We start from the raw sequence: 15,849 nt of genomic DNA on the forward strand, positions 1-15,849 counted from the left end.
CCTCCGTGTGGAGAAAGAAATCCCCAGTGCGGGACTTCAGCTAAAATGTTCACAGAAGCCATTAAGTAACAAAAACACACGCAGCCTTTACACTTCATATCCGCTTGCCTTCCCCAGGCCAAGCAAACCTCTCATGATCACACACCTTGCCTCCACAAATTCATGAATCATTCAGCTCACATGGATTATGAATTTCCCAAGCATTATTATTCTGTCCTTTCTTAAGGTCTCTACAACACATTTTAATTTCCTAGAACCACAGAAACACATGGCTGATCCATGTTCCGCCTGTCCACCAGGACCTCCAGCTCTTTTCTGGAGATCTGCTGTCTAGTCCAACCCATCCTGCTGCACAGGGTTATTGTGTGCCAGGAGTATTTCCTTTGCAGAAGTAGACAAGGATACTCAACCCATGCCCCAGGCATAGGTCAGAATGGCAGCCCTGCCCTCCAGCACATGAATTGCTTCTTCCTCTCCCAGTTTGGTGTCAGGGACAAACTGGCTGACAGCATGCTCCCGCCTGTGATGGAAGGGTTAATAAGATGCTTCACTGTGTCAACCCCAATTACCAACAAGCCCATTACCTTGACAAGGCCGCTGGCAGCCATCCAGCTCTCAAGCCATTAGCGACCACCTCATGCCTCATGGTCCAGTCAATTCTCCACCTCCCTGCCACAATGTCCCCAGCTGGGCAAGAAGGACAGTGGAGCAGGCTGCAGCAGCATCCTTGCAAAATACACACTAAGTCCCAAATAAAGCTCTGCTTCTGCTCACTAGAACAGTTATGTCATCATGGGTGATGAGATTTATGAGGTTTACTCTTGGTCACTGCTGACCTTCATGTACTGGGAGAGGCCTCTGGAAGCTGGCTGCTGGCAGCTAAGCCCAGTAATCCCTTCCCAAGCGTGAGCTGGTTAAAACTGCCAAAACTGGCAATAAACTTTACAAAGGCTCCAAGGTGTGCTGAGAGACAGTATCACATTTCTGCGAATTTTAAACTTCACATCCCAACTTTTCCACCAACGCTGTCACCTTACACATGTTCACACACAGGGCTCCTGTCCCCATCCTTCTGCTCTCTTCAGCCTGCTTTGGCTTCACTGTTTGGATCTCACTTCAGCACCAGCATGCTAAACATGCCCATACACAGCCCAGGTACAAACACATATGCATGGACACAGAGCAAGCATGACTGCTGTGGGTACCACCACTTCAAGTTCAAGGACCTGCCAGGAGGGAGGGCCCAACATCACATCCTCCTCCCACCTCCTCCCCTCCTGGGCTGATGCTACTGCTTGTGCAGCAAACCAGGCTTGCATGGTTGCACTGAGAACCACAGCAAAGAATCTATTGACTGAAAGTTAATTCAATAGCACCAAATAGAAAGGTTTAAGAGGATCAGTTTCCCCTCAACTCGTTCGACTGTACAGCCACACAAACTTGAGTGTCAGGACACTGGATGAGAAGGAAGAAGCAGCAAGGAGCGCTTCCTTTTTTGGCTGGAGCATGGATTGATGCCAGATATCCTAACTGCAGCATGACTTTTCAGGGCTGATGCTTCTCCACTGGTCTCAGTGACAGCTAGAGACTACACTTAAAGAGCTCTGCAAAAGCTCACACGGTGGGGTTCTGTGCTGTTTTCTGTTTGTGTGGTTCTATCATGGTTTGTTGCGGGGTTTTTTTTAACTATTACACATGCAGACTGCTGCATGAAGTGATCCACATTTCTACCTGTTAGTTTTTAAAAAAACTGCAAGTGAAACGAAATTGAAAAGCAATTAACCTAAGATCTTCAAGTAAGTTTTTTGCTTCTTTTAGCAGGCGCTCAATTACAAAATTTCTTAATTTAGCTGCATTTGAACAGTAAGGAATTCATACTTTGTAGTTCCATCTTTGTATCTGCTCTAGGATACCCAGGTGCAGTGTATGCTGAGTGGGGGGGCAGAAGCAGCAAGCAGAGTTTGGCACCTCCACAGGAAAGCAGGGGGCAGGGTGGAGTATTTCTGGCACCATAAGGAAATAGTGTGAGATTATGGGTCAAGGCAGCTTGCTGCTTCTGTTCACTACTGCACATTTGGCCACACTGATGCTTTCCAGCACTCTTCAGAATGGTTCACACACCAAACAGAACAGGTTCATCAGCTCTTTTTCAGGAACTTGTCTTCACTGCAAAAGTTTTAAGCAAAATAAAGCCATTGCAGAGCACAACAGTGTGACAAAGGCTGCAGATCCTCCTGAAGCACAGTCCAAAGGGTCTCACAATATGAAAGGAAAATAAACCAACCTGGAGGCAAGCCAGAAAAAGCTATGTGTATTCAGGGCTTGTACCTCTTGTTCACTGAGACTCAGAAAGCACAAGGTGTGGCCCATCTTAATGAGTAACTGGCAAGAAATGTTTAGTGAACTGAGAGAAAGGATAAACCCAACAAACCGAGCAGCTTTGCTGAAGACAACAACAGTATTTATGGGGACATAGTGTAACAGGTCTTCTATAGGGAGATGAAGTACCTAGACTAGATGCCATAGGTAGAGTGGTGCCCAGCCACCTCCCTTCAGGCTCACCTCACTGACAGAGCAAGCAGTGCAGCCTGAAATCTTGCTGGCTCTACACCCAAGTCATGCATCCCCAATTCCCAGCCTCCTGGTGTCGGCAGGACTGTCCCAGGAGGGTCTGCATCTCATCAGGGCAAAGCTAGATGGACTGACACCTCCTTCTTTGTCAGTGGAACTGAGGTATCAGTTGGCTGACTCCAAGTCAGTGTCCACGTGGAAGTGGGATGAAAAAGTATATACCCAGCTGCAGTCTAAGTAACAACAGGATTTCTTGTGAGTACCATGATATTGAGTTTTTTCATGCCACAGCAAATGCTGTGGTGAGAATAATTAGTCACAGAAGGTGGAAGGAGAGTGCTTGAGGATCTACAGAGGCTGTGAACGCTGCTGAATGCCAGAATACAAGTGTTCAAGCCAGGCTGGACAATGCCTTGAGCACCCCAATATGTGGTCTAGCAGAAAGTGTCCCAGCCAATGGGACTAGGTGATCTTTAAGGTCCCTTCCAAATCTAAGCATTTTGATTCCACACTATAATAACTGTCAAGTTTATTTTTGCAATTAGAAACAAACAAACAAACCAACCAAACCCAAAGAAACAACCCAAAGAAAAAGCTGCACAACAGTCAAAAGTTTGTTTTAAAATAATGCACCCTCTCTCTCTTCTGGAGATAAAGAGCAGAGAAAAAAATTATTTTCTTTTATGAAATGGCTTATTATTTCAAGCCAAATTAAGAAAGAAAAGCATAGAAAATTTTACTGTTTCCACAATACCAGCAGATGGCATTTTGTGAGTCCAACTCCTCCTGGGAATCTACAGCTGCACAGCAAAATTTATGTCCTTGTCAGCATCAGGGATGCAGTACTGAGGCTCCCAGGATCTGCGGCTCCAGGCAGCTGGGACACAGGGACTTCCTCCAAGACACAAGTCCTGGAAGTCTTCCCAAGCAACTCCCTTCTCCCCAGCCATAATCCCACTGTACCAGACAAAACCCTGGCCCATACAGGGCCCAGAGCAGAGGTAAGTTTGGGTCTTTGCCTCCTGGACTCTCCTTCGGACCACCAAATATTGCCTCTCCTGAGTGTGGCTGGCTGCTTGGATTTCTTCAAAATCATTAATTTTGCTCTCACACCATGTTTGTGCTCATATGCATCTTTGTTACACTGTGCTTTTACTTACGTAGAGCTATCACCCAAAATTACTTTTCTTATCGCCAAGCATTCAAGTTTTTCAGAAAACTGTTCTGTTGAGTTCAGGAGGCTGGTAGGAGAACAGGACTCCCCAAAATCTCCTTGTTCCTGGAAGGCAGCTAGAGGAATTATGAAAATTTGCCCAACTGACAGTAGACCATGATAGAAGTTTTACTGTAATAAAGTACACTGTCATTTCTTCCAGGAACTCAGAACAGAAAGAACAGGTTTAAAGTTGCTAGAACACTCTAACTCTCCTTATCTGACAATTCTTCCTAGGAAATTGCATCTTATTCACACCTATTTCAATTCTAAGTATATTTCCTGAGGGCATGAGCAGAACTGAAATAGTGTCATCACAAATACCTTTCAGTCTTGTTTGTAAGAGTCAGCCTGCAGAGTATTTCAGCAGAAACTTCTCTCACATTTTAAAGAAATTTCTCCCCTGGAGAGAAAAGAAACTTGGCTTGTTTTGTTACATTATGCATTTAGTTCTGAACATTTCAGTATTGAAAGCCTCTTAATAAGCTTGAAAAACAATATAAAACATATATTTTCATTTCAGTGAGAAATTAGCAAGTTCCAGTAATTAACTGAATAGCAAATTAGCTTTTCAACTCCAACTACATGTAAGCATGACAAATTCACTCACAAAAAATGGATGCACAAGGTTTTTTGGTAGGGAAAGAGGTGGTGGTGAAGACAAAGGTGCAGTTTAGATAAAATAATTAGCAAAAGTAGTAAAGATATTCAGGACTTTAAAATAAAACTTCATTTCACAGCAAAGATGAAAACCAGGGTCAGCTTTCCCAAACCTGATTAAGGAGGACAACGAACATGACCATGTACTTGCAATCAGCAAACCCATGTTTTTTGAATCATCAGTCCACCTAAATTGGATTAACAAGTGGACTTGAACAAGTATACATATTTTCTAAATATCAGGGCTTTTCCTCCTTGCATTTGCACCACTGGTATCTTCCTGGAGTGAAGTAATCAAAGACCCCAGAGGAAATGTGCAAGAGCTTTTAGTGCACAAAGAGTGCAATAAAAGATGGCTCTTCCTCCAGAAGTCTACTTGTGCAACCCAGCATCCCTCCACAGCACTTACAAGGCAGGCCCTTGTGAACAGGACTCTGCAGGCAAATTAAACACCCATTTCCCCTGGGGGACCAAGGAATCAATACTGGCAGACAGTAGTGTATGGCCTTGGGTACTCTTGAAATAGGCTGTGGTGAGGATGAGGCGCACAGACACCACCATACTCCACCTGGAGTGCCACCCATTTTTAGGAAGATGTAATTTTAAGATTGATACTAATTTCTCTTGGGCCTCTCTATTTTGCTGTTCAAAAGCCCAGGCTTAAGAACATAGCTCTCGCAGTGTGCTGAACAAAATGCTTTAGATTCTCAGCAGTTTTATTTCAGGCTCAGTAAGTCCTCAGCTAGGAAGCCCCATATGTTATTTAAAGCTGGACTGTCATCACTGCTAAGCACAGCTAATTACTATTCCCGTCATTACTCAGGAGAAACACTGTAAAGGAAGCTGCATGCTACCCACAAGAGCTGCTAGAGATGATGCAGCTAACTTTGCACGCTCACTTTTGTGCTGTAGCTCAGGCCCAATGAGGCAGAAGCATGCCAATTATATTACCCTACATTATTACAAATTAATATATTACCAATTACACTAACCTACAGTTTAGTTTGCATGTCCCCGACTCCAAAGCCAATGATAACCTTCTTCCCAAACCTGTAAGTCATGAATTGCAGCAGCAGCAAAAGTCCCAAATTCAAGAACATCCCAGCACAGAGCTAGGAGTAATATATTAGATCATTGCTCCCTCCTATGCAAATCCTAATTTTTCAACACTCTGCACTCTCTCCAGGTAATATAGCATGAAACAACACACCCTCCCTGTATTTTCAGTTCCCACTCTACCCTTTGGACATTTGGGCTGCTTCACACTATGTACCCCAAGTCCATCTACGCCCTCTTAGCACTACTATAATAAAAACAGTAAGTACACAAATCTGACTCATTTTTCATTGCTTACTAATTCACTTAGCATTTACTTTGAGGCTGAGAAAGGTTTCCTACCAAAGCCTCAGTCACAATGGAATTATCCTCTCAAACAGCAGGTACAGACTCTGCCCCAAATCAAGATATCTATGGACCAAAGCATGATATAACAATATTCAAAACCAAAACAAAAAACATCAAGGGGTCAACCCCCTGCCAGATCTTCAAAGCACCCAAGGAAAAGTTCTGATCTTCGCAAAGAAACAGGGACCTATACTAGGGGCAAAAGAACCCGTGATTGCAAGGAGGCTCCACAGACACCACTGTACTTTACAGGCAAGGAGGGACCAGCCAAGTAGGTCTCCCACAGTCACACTTCATTTAACAAGATCAATTTAACAATCAGATATTCTGTCATAAAACTACTTTACCACTGATAACACAGTTGCCTTCTCAGACATGATTAGTACACAGGCTACATTTCTAGAAGTTACCCTTCAGGTCTCTCCATAAGCTCTTTTTCCAGTAAAAACTTGTTACAGAATTTCTGACTTTTACAAAAAGGACCCTCGTGTTTCTGTTACTACCTCGCTTCTTCTATCCTCAAATAGAGCAGATTCCTTAACACACTTGCAAAAAAGAAAAGAGTACTGCAATTCCTTGGTAATTTTAAGGAAGCACAAGTCAGTTCTATAAATGTCTTCTTTCAAAAGCAAAAGACATTCTGTTATACTTTAACAAAGAAAAAAAGAAGAGTATGCTGTTTGAAGAGACTTCAAAAATTCTTTAGACTTTGATAAGTAGGTATAGTTCATTCTCGAGGATTGCTGAAGTAGTTCAATTATTTATAGAAAATTACATCTGGATTTCATACATTAAGGAGGAGGGGAAAATACAGTTCTGTACCATTTAAGATGCAGTAAGTTACATGAGCAGTGTTAATTACTTAAAAAAAAAAACACACAAAAACCCAAAAACCCATGGCAAGACTGTCTTCCCTTTGCCAGTGATGAATAAGCCTCCTGAACACCTTGGCTCTGGTCTTGCAGCTTGGCAATGCCTCTGCCTTCAGCAGAGCCTCTGCAAGCAGGCAAAAACTTCCAGAGATCCAACGACAGGACTCGAGCACTTAACCACAAGCTCTGTACAAACCAAGAGTAACAGGAGCTTCTCATTCAAATGCCTTGACATGCTTCCAGTGGTGACATACATGAAGTATTTACTACTATTTTTCAAGCACTACTTCACAGTAGAAGTGGGAGGGGAGGTGGGGAGGCACTGAGGGGCAGAACTCTGCAAAATATTTCAAGTTTAAAAATAACTCTGGGATTACTGCAACAGTCTCTAGGTAACCTTGACTCCTACTTTTACACGGTTTTCTGTCCACGTAGAACAGAGCAAAGAGGTTTTGGAGACACACTTTAAGCGGATTCCAAGACGTGATTTTACAGAGGGATCTGAAAGTTCCTTTTTTAGCACAACTCCTTTGAGCAGTAAGCATCTACTATTTTTTGTACAGGTAATTTCAGAAACACTACCTCTCACTCTTATCCTAAAGTCACCGTACTTTAGGAGCTACAAAATTAAATATTCTTCTGATAAATTATTAAAATGACTGAACCAGTTGCTGTTGCAGGAGTCATGACAGCTGTCTACCACTGCTTTTTTGTTGTTTTTGCTAAATGGCTGGTGCAACATCAAAGACTTACTTGTTTACTACTGCAAAAAGGAAAGTGTACCCAAGACCCTGTGAGAAAGGAAGATTTGACCAACATCTTTTTTACCACATCAGGAAAGACAAATGACCTTATCTTTTAATAGCAGCCTTCTAGAAATGGTGCACAAAAGAAGAGACCATTAAAGTGTTCCAATATATATAATGCACATACAGGTGCGTGTGGATGCTCTCTAGCAGTTTTCTGTGAACAAGACTTCGGTGCAAGCACATCATTAACAAGGGTACAACCTTGGGAAATGGCAGAATTAATAAAATGCATACAATGGCATCAGCCACCTCTACAAAAATCTAAGCACAGCTCTCTCTAAGGAGAGCTCAGTAGCTTCCCTTTATAGATCAGGACTCTTCTTTGCTTCTTCTGACCCTGACCCAGGACTAACAGAGAAATTCATCACTGGTCAGGGCTGCAGCAGGAAAGCACCTGAAGGCTGTTCCACCAGTCCACCAAGAAATTCTGATCATCCTTTCCCTCCCTTATCTGAAACAACTTAGACTCACACATAGGAGGAAAATGCCCCAGCAAATTATTTCTGGGGCATGGCAGAATGCTTGCCCACACCTATCTTATGGCTGTAAGCACTCAGTCTGACTCCAAGAATGCTTGGCTGGAAGTTTACCTATGCCATGCTCTCCAGGAAGGAGTGTAACCCCACAATCTGCATTTATCTAGCAGGAAAATCTACAGCAGTTACTCTTGAATCAACTCACATTGACAGTTTGTAGCTTCCTTTGTGTCTTTTTTCTACTGCCTCCTGGCTTGCCCCACCCCCTTATTCAATTCTTACAAAGGGAGAATTTGGAAAGGCATCAGATAAATTTCCATTAATTGCTTGACCACAAAAGTAATTAGTGTTGACTGGCCACAATAAGCTTTCTTTTGGATCAGACCAATTTATGGTGCTCATCCACCGGGGTGAGGGAGGAGGGTTCTCCCAGGTCTGGCCAAGAGAGGCAGATTCTCCTCTTTCCACCAAAGCTCAGGAAAGCTTCTGCATTTTGTTTCTAGTAACACCACAACCACTACTCAGTGGGCCAGGAGAGGCCAGCGAGCAGCCCTCCACTCCGGGAGACTGGAGACAGAGCATCTCCAGCACCCACACAGCAGCACCTCCCTTGCTTGCCCTGCAGCACTGACACATTTTTGGGCTTGGTACAAACTCACCTCCTCTCCTTGGCCTTTCCTACACCATCCTTTATCCACTTGAAACAAAGACCCACACAGACATCTGTGCAAAGGAACCTTCTGAAGTCCTCAGTCTTTCACTGTGTTTTGAAAACTTTATGATACAGCTGAGCTTTATCTCCTACATGCTCATTCTGGAACCCTTGGCAGTGATGGAACTAAAACCATGGGCAATGTGAGCAGCTGCATGCATTACAACCCCCTCCCTGCCCCAGGACAAACATATTTCTGCTCAGAAAGAGTCCATCACACTAGAAGTAAACACAACCACTGAGTTTGCTGAGCTCTTACAGCGCTCCAGAAACAATGATCTTCTCAGGCCTGATAAACTTTGCAGCAGTGAGTAACTACACACAGAAACCTACTCACGTCTCATGTAGAAACAGGGTGTCCTGGAACAGCAGTGTCCAGACTGATGTGTGTCCCCCTCGGGGCTGGGACCCCACTGCACAGCACGCAGCAGGCAAACAAGCAGCTGCTCCAGCACACCACAGGAGCAGGGCAGGGTCACCCCTCCACGCCCAAAGCTCATTTGACATCAGGGTCAGGTGGGTGCAACAGGGCCACAGCCCTTCCCAGCAGAGCCACAGCCCTGTGGGCAGGCTTGAGAGACCACCCAAGACCTGCAACTGAGACACAGCCCAGGAAACAGAACCACTGCAAAACAGCAGCAACAGGAGCCACAGAACTACACCCCTGGGCTTTGTATCCCTGAGCAGACATCTTCAGGTTATTTACAGGAAAGGCACAGGATGTTAACAGGCTGTCTCAGTATGAAGAAGGGCACAGAGAAATTCTGGCTTAAGGCGTGACCCAAGACCACCCCACTTCTCACACGCACGTTGTCTAATGAATGTACTCTCATCCCAACAAGAACTTGATTTCTTTTAGAGCTGTACTTGGGAAGAGCTCTATTCACATTCTTCCCAATGAAACAACAGCTACCTGTTGCCTCTGTAAGTGAGAACTGCTTTGGAGAAATAAAAAAACCAAAACCAGAACACACTCCCAAAAGCACATCTTCAAAACACATTAATTTGTCACTGAAATCTAGCTTACGTTAACTTCAGGCACACAGCTTAAGAGTCTGTATGCCTGGATATAAGGAAATGACTTATTCCTCCCAAGCACAGTCCCTCCAGAGAGTATCTCTATCAGGGACACAGCAGCACGTGAAAGAAAAAAGGGTGCAAAAAACCATATGGCACAAAAAGGCCCTAAACCCAAATAAACAAAACAACCCTACAAACAAAGCAATCCTGCATACATATATCATATATTTAATTTTAATTACCCTAGGAGTCCAGACAATCAAAAGACTAGTTAGAAGAGATGTCAGAGAGGAAGCCCACCTCTGATCCCCACACAAATGAAATTCAGAAACCTGGGGTAACGGCCACGAGGGCAACATTTGGACAATACTTGATATTATGATGGCTGAACAGCATAAAGCTTGGCACAAAAAACGATCCATCTGGAAACAAATGCTTTCTTTCAAGCAGCCTGACATATGCTTGCTTTGAAGCTGTGGTAATTAGATACCTTACAATAATGAAGGATCTATTACAATGTCTATAGCAGCAAAAAAAAAAAAGGCAGTGACTTTGTATAAAACAGCAGAGATCGCATCTCAAGAGGACTGGAAGGATCAAATAGCAAAGCTGATCTTCTTAAGAACAAAAAACCCCACTCAACCACACCTGAATGTGGGAATACAGCTAGAGAGCTGAGCTGGGAGCACTGCTCAGCTCATGACAGAAGTGGGTATGTTAGCATTAGCAGGCCACAAGCCTTGGCAGCAGAAAGCAGAAGTTTGAGAAAGGAATGCAGAAGATAACGGTGTTCCTGGAACGATATGTGCTCAGCTAGCAGAATTTGTGTAAGACAGAAAGTACCTATATTGGTTAGTACTAGGCATGACTTAAGCAATATTACTTGGCAAAGTTACTTGTTATATAATGAAAAGGTACTTAAACTCAGCTATGGGTATCAATAAACAGCTTCATGTGTGCAACCCATGGAGTCCGTGTCTCTTTGTCAATCGACTGATTGATCGATCAATTGAATTTGTCAATTCATCACCTGAATCCATAGCAGACTATGGGAGTGAACATGGGAGCAGCAGTGTTGTTGAAGATGTGATAGTTAAGGACAAAAGATGAACATACTGGCTAAGAGTATGAGTTTGTAAGACTAAACAGTTCAGCTGGAAAAATTTGACAACTTGAAGGCATACAGACCTCATCCCTGGCATGAAATATGTACTAGACATTCCAGATTTCACCAGAAATGTAATTCAAGAATTGAAGCACCTTGAGAACTAAAGTGTGAATCAGGAGAAGGCCACAATCAGAATGAGCAAGTGATAGGAACTTGCTTTGATATTGCATCACACAAAGCTAGTTATAACAAATGGTAACAAATGGAGTAGGAAAGTATTTCACAAAAACACCAGTAAAGAAATCCTGCTGAAGTGTGTGTGCTGCCAAGAAACCTGGAATTTTACCTAACTTTATAGAACAATTGTATAATCAACGTGTTCATGCATCGTCAGTAGCTAAAAAGAAATTTTAATGATACCCAGTTTTAATGACACTCAATAGCAATACATAAGCATTTGGAAGTTGTAAAAAGCACTTATCTTCTCAAACATTAGATATTGGTTCAGCCGGGAGTAGAGGAAACTGAGGGGATACCTCATCACAATTTACAGGTTCCTCACAAGGGGAAGTGGAGGGCCAGGACCACCTTTTCTCTGGTGACCAGGGATAGGACCTCAGGAAACAGCATGAAGCTGAATCCAGGGAGGTTTAGGTTAGATTTTAGGAAAAGATTTTTCACCCAAAGGGTGGTTGGGCACTGGAACAGGCACCTCAGGGAAATGGTCACAGCCACAAGCTTGACTCAAGCTTCCTTGAGTTCAGGAAGCTTATGGACAATGCTCTGAGGCACAGGGTGTGACTCTTAGGGCTGTCCTGTGTATCTAAGTCATCCATATGCTAACATTTAAATACTGAACAGTTAGAAAATAGCTGTGGGGTTTTTCTTTCCTTATTTACCATGATACTTGGCTGGAAAACAAGAAGGCAACTCCAACATGCAGAAAAGCAGTACCTGATGAACATGTGGCAAGAATTAAACATGAGGCTCATACACAGCAGTTCAATTTGTGAGAAACAGCACTGGCATGCACAAAACATCAAGAGAGATGATGGGCTGGGGGCATGGGCTGCCCTTCATCAGCAGGAATTTGGACCCACTACAGGGAAGTTATGACACGCAGCCTGTGGCTTTTGGGTTTCAAAACCTAGCAAGATATCTGTTACTATTTACAATCACAATTTTAATAAAAAGAAAAAAATCAATTTCACTGACAGAGTGAGGACTTTCTGAAGAGATTCCCAGGCTGCTTGGGAAATCACCAAAGACAGAAATAAGGACACTGCAAAGGAGTTATCTTGAGACCCTGATGCACAACAGGCATGGCTGGAGATTGTACTCCAGGGACAGGAAGAAGATACGTGCTGTGTGAGAACACCAGCAGCACACCACAGTCTTCCCTCTCCTTTTACCCCCACGCAGACACAGCAAGAACCAGAAACAACAGTGAGAAACAGCTCTCTAAAAAACTCTTCAAACATTAATTTCATTGATGGGATGCTATTTTCCCTAGCAGTAGGACCCTGAACCCAAAATACTAGGAGGCTTCCCTACTGAAAACTCACTGTTATTCACCAGTGACCTACATTAAGCCTCTCCTCTCCCTCTGCTTCACCTTCCTTCTTGGGCTCCATCCTGCCCTACTTTAATAGGGATTACTTCAGCTAAACCACATAATAGTTTTATAGGGGACACTCAGCTAGGACTGAAAACTTGTCACAACTAGCTGGAAAAGTGGAAGAAATAGCATTAAGTAATGATTTCCACAGCCAGCATGAGCTGTGAGGAGATAGTATGCTATGCTATCCCATCCCAAACTCCTGTATCTCCGATGCCTATCATGAAACCGTGGCAAAATGTGGAAGTGAATCAAGGACTGGCATAACGGTGAAATTGTTTCTCCCCACAGCAAAAGAAATAAATCAGAGCCGTTTATCCCTGCATGTAACAACTAGGATCAAGGAACACGATTTTCAGTCAATGCAGGGAAGGAGCTCATTGTCAGAGGAGTGGCACAGATTTCCCTACGCTTGTCTTTCAAAGACGTTTACCCGCAGGATTTCGTCAGTGTTAAAACGACGGAGGCTTTCTCCCCCCTTCCTCCTCGATTAAACCGGACATCCATCACGCTGAGACCGGAGGGGCGGCAGATCCCGGGGGATTTGCCGAGATCGCGGCTCTCCCCCGCCGCACGCCTCCCAGACATTCACGGTGTTGTACCACCCCCACCGCTCGCAAGGGCAAACAAGCAGCACGCATACATCCACTACTACAAGGCTACAACCGAGCGAGCAGCATCCACCTACTACTCGGCGCAGAGCCTGAAAACAAGCTAGTTTTGATAAACTAAGGCTGCTATCGGTTTGGCAGAGGAAGAAGGCAAGCATTTTTATTTAAAGCCAAGCTTTTCAGAGAACACCCTGCACGCAGAAATCGTGCATGTCAACAAAGAGCGCCCGTGTACGCTCAAAACACGGGCAGACCATCTCTCCAAGGCTAAACGCAGATTAATCATAAGTATTTTACACAGTGCAAGATAAAGAGAATTGTCTGACCCTTTACACCTACTGCTATCTCATTAGGTGTTTTCAAAGCTTTTCTCTGCTGCACGTAGCTGAATGAATCCGAGCCACATACTCATTTCCTCCACGGAGCCGCGGCGGGGCTCAACACGACCACTACTGCGTATCCTACACCGAATGATGGCTTCCCCTTAAATAGGAAAGCGGGTTTACTGGAAATACTGCATAATGAGTCATCGGCAGCGAACAGCTTAACGTCAGGCACCTTCAAAGCAAGGACAGAAATACCAGTGGAACAAAAATAGCCATTCACTGGACCGGGGGGCGGGCGTGAGGAGACCCGCTGGCAGAATTCCCGCTCGTAACCTCCTCCAGGTGCCCTCTCCCACCATCACCGCAAGCCCTCTGCCCGCCCGGCTGCGGGGGCCAGCCCGGTGCCGGCGGGCAGCGCTGCCCCCGCCGCGCACCCTCCTCCTCCTCCCCGCCGGCGCCACTCACCCATCTCTAGGGCCTGGTTGTACTTCTCCAGGGCGGCCGGCAGCTCCTGGCGCTCCCGCAGCGCGTCGCCCTCGGCGCGGAGCCGCCGCGCCCGGCTCTCGGCGCCGAACCACTTGTGCAGCAGGTTGCCCAGCACCACGTTGACCCGCGGGCGGCCGGCGGCCGGAGGCAGCGCGGCGGCGGCCGGGGTGGGCTCGGCGGGGCGGCGCGGGCGGTGGCAGCGGCCGCAGTCGCCGGGCTCGGCGCAGCGGCGGCAGTGGGTGTGCCCGCAGTGCAGGGTCACCGGCTCGCACAGCAGCCGCCGGCACAGCGGGCAGGCGAAGAGCTCGGGCGGGCGGCAGCACGCCGGATCGCCCAGACCCTCGCCCTCCGCCCCGCCGCCCCCGGCCGCGCCGCTCCCCCAGGGCGGGAGGCGCAGCTCCTTGTCGCGGATGCTGAGGGCGACGCTCTCCGCCAGCTCCCGCAGCTCCTCAGGCCGGAGCCGCGCCAGCCGCGCCGCCGCGCCGTAGGCGTCCAGCGCCTCGGCCATGCGGCCGGCCCTGGCCAAGGCGTCGGCGCGGCGGAGGCACAGGCCCCGCTCGGGCTGCGGCAGCCCCGCCAGCTCCGAGCCGTAGATCTCGGCCGCCAGCTCGAAGTTGCCGCCGCGGAAGGCCTCCTCCGCCACCTGCAGCATCTCGGCGCAGGGTCCCCCCGCCGCCGCCGCCCTGGCGCCGGCCCCGACGGCGGGCGGCAACGCGCAGGGCCCCGGGCCCAGCTCCATGCCCGCGCGGCGCCGCCGGCCCCGGGCCGCCCTACTCCATGCTGGGCCCGCGGCACTGCCGACTCCGGCTTCTTCCTGGGAGGGGACGGCGACGGAAGGGAGGGAGGGATGGAGAGGGGGCGTGTCACATCTCTGCAGCAGGGGGGCGGCTCCCGGGAGGGGGAAAGGGGAAAGGTGGCGGGGAGGGGGGCGGACCGGCTCCCGGCTTATGTAAGGGGCGAACGGTTGGGTAAAACCACCCGAGGCCGGCAGACCGCCCGCCCTCCCCGGGGGTAGCGGTGGCGCGGCGGGAGCTCCTCGTCCCTCCCTCCGTCCCTCCCTCCGTGCCCGCCCGGCCGCCGCTGCCAGGTGCCGGTGCCGCACGTGCCCGCCCCGCACGTGCCCCGCGCCGCCGCGCCCGCACGTGCGCCCGGTCCGGCGGCGGCTCCCAGCGGGAGCGGGGCCGGGGGCGCTTCCGCCGTGCGGCTCCCGCCGAGCTCTGCCCCTTCCTTCCCGTTTCCTGGTGTCCGGCCTTAACCGCTTCCTCGCCGGGGCTGCCCGGCCCTCCTGTCCCATCGCCTCCCGTCCCGCCGCCGGCAGTGGCCTCTCCGCCAGCAGCACCGCGGGTGGGTCGGGGAGCGTTTATCGCTTGTTTCTTTTCATTTATCTGGCCCCCGAGAAAGCAAGTACTTGCTGTCTCTTAAGTAAATAAATAAATAAATAAAGACACAAATAAAAGTAATAACATTTCCCACACCCCACAACTGTTTGAAAAAAAATCCTTTTCTGTAAGTGGCAGCCTCGCCAGCACAGCTTGGGATCCACGAGTCGTGCTGAGCGCTGGCTTGTGCATCGGCAGCAACACTAAAGATAATGCAGCTGGAAGTTAGTTAATCATGCGTGAGTCAGAGAGGAATCCAACTCGCTCCGCAGGAATAACAGGGGCAGAAAAAAAAGTTAGGCAACGTTTATTTTAGACGCAGCTGTAAACAAACCGCTCTGAGAAGCGGAAAGCCTGTCAATCCAATGGGGAGATACCCACGTCCAGCTGTTTTTTGGGCTGCAGCTGGACAGCAGAGGGTATTTTTGGCTTTGCCTCTCTACTGCCGGGCCTCCGGCCCCCAGCTGATGGCCTTAGCCCACATCAGGAAAATCTCATTCATTAACTATTGTACCAAATTGTCTTTATACTATGAAAGTGTATTAATTTTCTAGATAGTATGTATTAACTTTCTTTAGATGTAT

At 47.3% G+C, this 15,849-nt stretch overlaps 1 protein-coding gene across 1 annotated transcript in view; it reads right to left on the reverse strand.

Annotated features, from left to right (window-relative positions):
* The window catches only part of LONRF2 (LON peptidase N-terminal domain and ring finger 2), a 34,577-nt gene extending 19,804 nt beyond the window's left edge, over positions 1-14,773 (reverse strand). The window contains exon 1 of the mRNA XM_063392585.1: positions 13,866-14,773. Within this exon, the coding sequence (XP_063248655.1) occupies positions 13,866-14,625 (760 nt within the window). The 5' untranslated portion in view covers positions 14,626-14,773. The remainder of the gene's footprint in view (positions 1-13,865) is intronic.
* Between the last annotated feature and the right edge of the window lie 1,076 nt (positions 14,774-15,849).

Source organism: Prinia subflava, chromosome 3 (assembly GCF_021018805.1).
Source record: "Prinia subflava isolate CZ2003 ecotype Zambia chromosome 3, Cam_Psub_1.2, whole genome shotgun sequence".
In the NCBI taxonomy this organism is placed as follows: Eukaryota; Metazoa; Chordata; class Aves; order Passeriformes; family Cisticolidae; genus Prinia; species Prinia subflava.